This window comes from Poromitra crassiceps (assembly GCF_964638095.1).
Source record: "Poromitra crassiceps genome assembly, chromosome: 12".
NCBI lineage: Eukaryota > Metazoa > Chordata > Actinopteri > Beryciformes > Melamphaidae > Poromitra > Poromitra crassiceps.
The window spans coordinates 9,953,102-9,960,601 of record NC_139632.1 but is presented as its reverse complement, the minus strand read 5'-3'; the positions used below and the strand labels follow the sequence as shown (position 1 = coordinate 9,960,601).

Here is a 7,500-nt window from a genome sequence, read left to right as displayed (position 1 = left end):
AGGCAGTATTAGACATCTTGTGATGGGCAAAGCCTAATGGGCAGGTGCTTGAGAGCGCCTCCTGTGGTCTATCTGTACACAATCTGTATCACTTTTCCTTTGGGGGGGGGCATGTTTGCCTTTATTTAGATAGGACAGTAGGCAGACAGGAAAGGTGGGGAGAGAGAGAGAGGGGGGGATGACATGCGGCAAAGGACCTCGGGTCGGATTCGAACCCGCGTCGGCCGCACGAAAGACCGAGCCTCCGTCGTACATGTGCTACCACGTGAGCACGCACCGGACCACTAGGTACTGTAGGGGGAACCCCCTGATTGCCACCTGGTATTTCACACACTGGTCCTTACTGATGTTGCTAGCCTTCTAGAGTTGTATTGCTTTATTCCAGTTTTTAACAGGTTCACAGTTTCATCAGTCATTTAATTCAAGCATTGCTAGCCTTCTCTAGCATACATTACAGTGAGTCCAAAGTTACAAAACATGAAATGCTATGAGATTCATATATAACTGCAGGAAGAGGCGGAGCAACACGGCAGAGACAGGTGTGTTTAAAGGTCACATTACTGAAGTCAGATTGAAAGTAGGCTAACTCAGAGCGACAGCACTGCTGCAGTCGACAAGTCTCTGTCTTTCTCTGGAAAGAATAATAACTCGAAGATCATCAGGCCTTCCTCAACAATACAGCAGTCTTAGACATACACAGGTGAGTACAGCAGATAATATTTGCTGTTTAAACCACTGAGATATACAGATCCTTTCCAAAAAATTTGTTGGAATTCATGGAAATATCATGGCATCGAGGCAGTAATTAAAGCAAAAGGATTTCCGACCAAGTATTGAGTGCAGGCATGAACATAACTTTTTAGAAGATCAACATTTCTGTTTTGAAAATACCGATTTTTGATTGGTTTTATGCGATGTTTAATTTCTTGAAATACTGTTTTGGGGGTTTTTATGAGCTGGAAGCCAGACTTATGCAAAGTTAAACAAATAAATACTTGAAATACTTTACTTTGTGTGTAATGAATCTATAATCTATGAAAGTTTCACTCTTTGAAAGGAATTATGGAAAAAAACTAACTTTTCCATGATTTTTTTTTTTTTTTTTTAAAGGATCTGTATATGTCGATGGTTTAAACAGAGAGCAGTGACACATAATTGAGCTGTATCCAGATAGGATGTTTCCCTGTTGTCATTTTGCACTGATACTTGTCAAAATTAGGTTTTCAGCTTAGTGCAATTTAACTACCGGTACACTAAACATGACTTTTGATAATATTCTGATAAGTAACTTTGATGTTTTCTCAAAAGAAATATGTGTTACAGTATTGTTATTTAACACTTTCACTTTTGGTCTCAGTGTCTAGATATGTCAGCTGCCAGCAATCTTCAATCTGAAGATCAGTTTCTGTGCTCCATCTGTCTGGGTGTGTTCATTGATCCAGTCTCCATACCATGTGGACACAACTTCTGCAAGAACTGTATCACTCAGTACTGGGATGTTAGTGTCCAGTGCCAGTGTCCCATGTGTAAAAAGCTTTTTCACAGAAGACCTGAGCTGCATGTCAATACTTTCATATCTGAGATGGCTGCTCAGTTCCGAAAGTCAGCTCAGATGAAAACCAGCAGCAACCCAGAGTTGAGTCCATCAATGGGCCAAGAAGTTCCCTGTGACGTCTGCACTGGGACCAAACTGAAGGCCCTGAAGTCCTGCCTGGTGTGTCTGGCCTCCTACTGTGAGACTCACCTGGAGCCTCATCAAAAAATGGCGGGCTTGAAAAAACACAAGCTGATGGATCCTGTGGAGAACCTGGAAGACAGGATGTGTAAAGAGCACGATGAACCACTGGCGCTGTTCTGCAAGACGGACCAGATGTGTGTGTGTCTGCACTGCACTGCTGTAGGCCACAAGTCCCATGACATTGTTCCTCTGAAAGAAGAATATAAAGGAAAGAAGGCTGAGCTGGGGAAGACAGAGGCTGAATTTCAGCAGAAGATCCAGGAGAGACAACTGAAGATTCAGGAGATCAAACACTCGGTGGGTCTCAGCAAGGAAGATGCAGACAGAGAGATAGCAGACGGTGTGCAGGTCTTCACTGCTCTGAGGCAGTCTGTGGAGAGAGGCCAGGCTGAGCTCATTGAGACGATTGAAGATAAGCAGAAAACAACAGAGAAACAGGCTGAAAGCTTCATCGAAGAGCTGGAACAGGAGATCTCTGAGCTGATGAAGAGAAGCGTTGAGATGGAGCAGCTCTCACACACTGAAGACCACCTCCAACTCCTCCAAAGCTTCCCATCCCTGAACACTCCTCCACACACCAAGGACTGGACAGAGGTCAGTGTCCATCGCTCCTCATATGAGGGGACTGTGAGGAGAGCTGTGGCTCAGCTGGAGGAGACTCTCAGGAAACAGGAGAAGCTGCTTGAGCTGAAGAGGGTCCAGCAGTATGCAATGGATGTGACTCTGGATCCTGATACAGCACACGCCCATCTCATCCTGTCTGATGATGGGAAACAAGTAACATGTGGTGATGTAAAGAAGAATCTCCCAGACAACCCAGAGAGATTTGATTGTTATCCCCAGGTTTTAGGAAAGCAGGGCTTCTCTTCTGGGAAGTTTTACTATGAGGTTCAGGTTAAAGGGAAGACTGTGTGGGATATAGGAGTGGCCAGAGGGACGATCAACAGGAAGGGAACCATCGGACCGAACCCTAAGAATGGCTTCTGGTCTATAGTGTTGAGAAATGGAAATGAGTACCAAGCTTTTGCTGATTATATTGTCATCCTCTCTCTGAAGATGAAGCCTCAGAAGGTGGGGGTGTTTGTGGATTATGAGGAGGGTCTGGTCTCCTTTTATGATGTAGATGCTGCAGCTCTTATCTACTCCTTTACTGGCTGCAGCTTCACTGAGAAACTCTATCCATACTTCTGTCCCGGTAATAATGATGGTGGTAAGAACTCCGCCCCTCTGATCATCTCTCCTGTCAATCACACAGATTAGACTAATCATCAAATGTACACATGCTTTGACTTGCAAGTGCAAACAAACACTTTGACTTGTCTTAGATACAATTTTGTTCTTTCAACAGAGCTCTCCACTGAGAGAAGACAAACTCTCTGTCTGTGGAAAAAAAAATACTACTAATGTATCTTGTCTCCTTATACCTTGGCAAAATGATTTAGTTTTATCATGAGAGAGAAAAAACAGTACAGCTAAAGAAATGTTAAACTCCAGATTCTGGTTAATATGGTAAATTCTGTACTTTATTTATATCCTGTTGTTCTGTTATGTGTGATATATACTTGTTGCAGCAAACACGGGGAATCATAAAATGTAATTGAATCTAATCACTTTTGCAGGAGTGTGAAAATTACAATTTTCTTGTTTCATGGCAACATGTCCAGGATATGAACTACAAGGTGATTACTCTCATAGCAGTGTGTATATATATACTGAGCATTTTAATAATACACAATTACTATAAAAGAGCATTTGATTGAAAAAGAGAGAAATCTGCAATCGACTGTACTGCAGATCCATTTTTTGTTTGTTTTCCACATTTCTCTGCATTACTGTATGTTTGGTTTTCTGCTATACACAATAAATAAAGGCTTTTTACTTTCTGCCAGAAGAGTTCCTTTGGACCTTTCTTTTTTGAACCTACTGTACTGTATGTTTACTGAAATAAATCAAACCAAATAAAAAGAGCTTGTATGGTTACATGACTATGATCTTCCTGCATAGGCTACTTAACAGGGCCATGACCAGGGTTCCGAAATAGGGGAGGTCCAGCAAGGGGAGGCGGATTCGGCGGCGCCCGCAAGGGCGCTGCCGAAAAAAATTTGAGGGTTTTTTTTCCCCTTTTTTAGCCATATTTCGAGTAATATATCATTTTAAATCAACATTAGGATTATACTGTTGTGATGTCATTATTCAGTATATTCTCTTTCATGTCACCACCTGCTCAGCTCTCCTGTCGACATAATTGTAACTAACAAACACAAACTGTTTTAGCCAAATTCATATCAAAATGACACCTACAAACACAGGTACACAACCAAAGCCGTACACAACACACAAAGTCATCATCGATAATAAAAAAAACATACAGAGGGACATTTATTTATTCCTGATAGGAACGATTGAAAAATAAAAATAAAATATATTATGTTGTTTTTAACTTTACACCACCTCTTTTTGTTACTTATTGGGTCATGAAACTGAAACCATGCATATAGCCACCTGCATACCTGACTTCGGGAGCTTGGCAATTGGCATCATGCATGATTAGCCAGTAGCATCCCAACGTGTCACACAGGTAACATTACTTAAGAGACAGACTAGACACTTACTTTCTTGGTTGTTGCTAAAAAATCTGTCAGTGTCACTCACTGTCTGTCGTTCACTCGCTCACTGTCTCGCAGCTCGCTCACCTTCAATTATCTCGCCAGGCAGACAGACAGTCATCACTCACCACCATGCTGCTGCTCTCTCGGAATCAAGTTACCGCGGACGCGGCATCAGATGACTTCCTGCCTGACCTGCCTTTCGTTTCAAAATAAAAGCGATCCCGTGTTTTTCATGCTTTTCCATGCAGATTGTTTTATATTAAAAAAAAAAAAAAAAAAAAAAAAAACGTTTTTTTTTCTTTTTTTTTTCTCTGAAATATTAGGGGAGGTCCGGACCTCCCCGTCCTCATAGCTAGTTACAGCCATGCTACTTAATTAATAATAATCAGGAATTTAACTGGGAGACAATGCAACATGTGACAAGGGGTCCCAGACTTACTTTATTTTAAGAGCTTACGGGCCAAAAAGGTCATTCTGCAAAAATGTTCTTAAACTTTTTACATTTTGTTCCGCTTTTCTGTTTGTCCTCATTCTGTCAGTGTTTTGCATTAAGAGAGAAGCATCCTTGACTTTTACAGCCTCAAGTCTGTTTTCCCCACATGTTCTGCTGAGGTTGATGCTGTTCAGAAGCTTCCAGACCGAGTACACTCCAAAGTCCAGTTCAGTTCTGCTTAGGGCCCCCAGATGTACAAGCTGTGGGTTACAATCCTGTTTGATTGACAGAACTGTCTGAGATTGGGTTTTCAAATCACTGTTGGGATTTGTCGTGGAGATGAACAGAGACTGTGTGCTTTTAGACAAAGGAGAGGCTGTAGTAGGACAGTCAGGCCTAAAGTCCATGCAGGTGTGGTAACGGTTTGGATTAAAAACCCCAGTCTCTCATTGGACCAGATCCACCAGGAGGCGGGGAATTCCCTATGACATCACTAAACACATGTCAATGATATACAGGGATTGGGGAACATGCAGAGGAAGAGTGAGAATAAATACAGCACACTGATACTGTGAAGAACATTGAGAATGTCTCTTTCCATCATCCAGAGAGGTCAAAGGTATCATGTGATCATTTACAACAGTGACAGAAAACATAACGCATAAGACACTTTATACCATGGTCTGGGTGAATACTCGATTCTGATTGGCTGCAAGGTGTCCATTAAAAAGTGATATTGTACAGTGATAATGGACACCTAGCTAAATGGTCTGTTCACCGTTCATATCAATGCGCCATAGTTTCATCAGTGTTATCAGGAGAGCAGTTTGAGCTCTATACCCCCGTTAAGGGTTAATATGACAATTTTGGAACTTGAGAAAAAAATTGAGTCGGTCAAAGTAAGTATTTAAATCACCCCTGTGTGCTCAGTTTATCAAAAATAACTCTTATTTACAATTTTGATTTTCGTTTCGGAGATTTTTTAACCTCGCGTCACCAGGCTCTTCTCGGCGAGAAAGAGAAGATTTCCCTCGGCTCGTGCACGAGCGGGAGAGAGAGAGAGAGAGAGAGAGAGAGAGAGAGAGAGAGAGAGAGAGAGAGAGAGAGAGAGAGAGAGAGAGAGAGAGAGAGACAACTCTCTCTGCATTTCACCACATCAGCAGCACACGCAGGGCGCTGCTCTCTCACTCTCACTTCCTGAAACTCTTCGCTCTTAAATGTTAATATACTTGGCCAATACGTATCTATCATACAAAATAAAGCAAGCTGCCAAACGGTAATGTCTTCATTTAATGTAGAACGCAAAACATCGTTAAACCTGCATTCCTGTAATAAAGTTAACGTTTGAGTCGGCTTTAAAACGGAGCGGGTGGTGGAGGTGGGAGGGACTATTTTATTTCGTGGAAGACTGATTTACAGTATGAATAACAGACATTTAGCCATTTAGATTGCTTTATTTATTACACATGGAAATATAAATGACTGGTCTTATTGTTTTGTTGGCAAGTGACCATGGTATAAGCGGGTTAATGCACTTCGAGGTGTACATTATCACTTTTTAAGGGACTTCGCGGAGGCAAACCATCCTCGGCTTCGCCTCGGACGGTTCACGCCTCCGCGTCGTCCCTTAAAAAGTGATAATGTACACCTCGTCGTACATTAACCCTTACTTATTTGTCATTGTAGACATATAATAAAGGGTAAAAACAAGATAATAAAAGGTTAGGCTATTGCATAAGTTAGATGTTCAATAATAAAGTGTTGGCATGCAAGATGGCAAGATAAAATCAAGATAATAAAAAGGTATTGCACAACAAGTTAGATGTAGGTAATAAAATGTTGGGAGTGCATTAGCAGCAGTTTGGTGGTGGGGGTGGTGGATGGGAGAAGCTAACTCAGTATATAGTCCTCAGTCCTCAGCAGCTATGGGAGCGTAGGGGGAGATGGAGACTACAGCTCTGGGGGAAAAGCTGTTCTTCAGTGTGTTTGTTCGGGCTTTGATGGCTCTGTATCTCTTCCCCGATGACGAGGGGACAAAAAGACTGTGACCTGGGTGGGCGGCTCCTTAATGATGTTGCTATCCTCTTTTATTACCTTATTCAAGGTTTTAATTTTAGAGGTTTACAGTTTCATCAGTCATTTAATTCATCCTGCCACAGTTATAATATATGTGTGTGTGTGTGTGTGTGTGTGTGTGTGTGTGTGTGTGTGTGTGTGTGTGTGTGTGTGTGTGTGTGTGTGTGTGTGTGTGTGTGTGTGTGTGTGTGTGTGTGTGTGCGTGCTTTGTATGTGTGTAGATTCTTTACATACTTTAAAGGCATTGAAGTGACTGACAACTGCTTAGTGAACATCTATCCCATCGGCGACGACTTCTACGCCGTCACAGAGACCAACTTTATCACCAAGGTGGATCCTGATTCGCTGGAGACCCTAAAGAAGGTGAGAGCTGATTGGTTTACATCGCACAAGAGTTTGTTGGATTTGTCAGGTCGTTTCAGTGTTTCTAATGACAGCTGTTTCCTTTGCTCCATGTCTTGTCCTTGTCCCTGTCTTATGTGTGTGTGTGCGTGTGTGTGTGTGTGTGTGTGTGTGTGTGTGCGCGCGTGCACGCATGCATGTCTGTGTCTGTACGCGCGTGTGTGTCGCGCGTGCGTGTCTGTGTGTGTGTGTGTCAGGTGGACCTGTGTAACTACCTCTCAGTCAATGGAGTGACCGCCCAC

At 42.4% G+C, this 7,500-nt stretch overlaps 2 protein-coding genes across 2 annotated transcripts in view; both read left to right on the top strand.

Annotated features, from left to right (window-relative positions):
- LOC310786602 (retinal Mueller cells isomerohydrolase-like) overlaps positions 1-7,500 on the top strand; it is a 16,164-nt gene that overhangs the window by 1,861 nt on the left and 6,803 nt on the right. The window contains exons 3-4 of the mRNA XM_083647831.1: positions 7,078-7,219; positions 7,456-7,500. The exon at positions 7,456-7,500 is cut by the window's right edge and continues 103 nt beyond it. Of these exons, the coding sequence (XP_083503957.1) occupies positions 7,078-7,219; positions 7,456-7,500 (187 nt within the window). The remainder of the gene's footprint in view (positions 1-7,077; positions 7,220-7,455) is intronic.
- Positions 593-3,574, top strand: LOC310786599 (E3 ubiquitin-protein ligase TRIM39-like). Its single transcript, XM_083647829.1, has 2 exons — positions 593-700; positions 1,358-3,574. Exon 2 carries the CDS (start codon positions 1,367-1,369, stop codon positions 2,996-2,998), a length of 1,632 nt encoding a protein of 543 aa, XP_083503955.1. The 5' UTR covers positions 593-700; positions 1,358-1,366; the 3' UTR covers positions 2,999-3,574.

Bases quoted from the DNA above. Each gene is read 5' to 3' on its own strand.
- LOC310786599 (XM_083647829.1), top strand. From the start codon at position 1,367: ATGTCAGCTGCCAGCAATCTTCAATCTGAAGATCAGTTTCTGTGCTCC.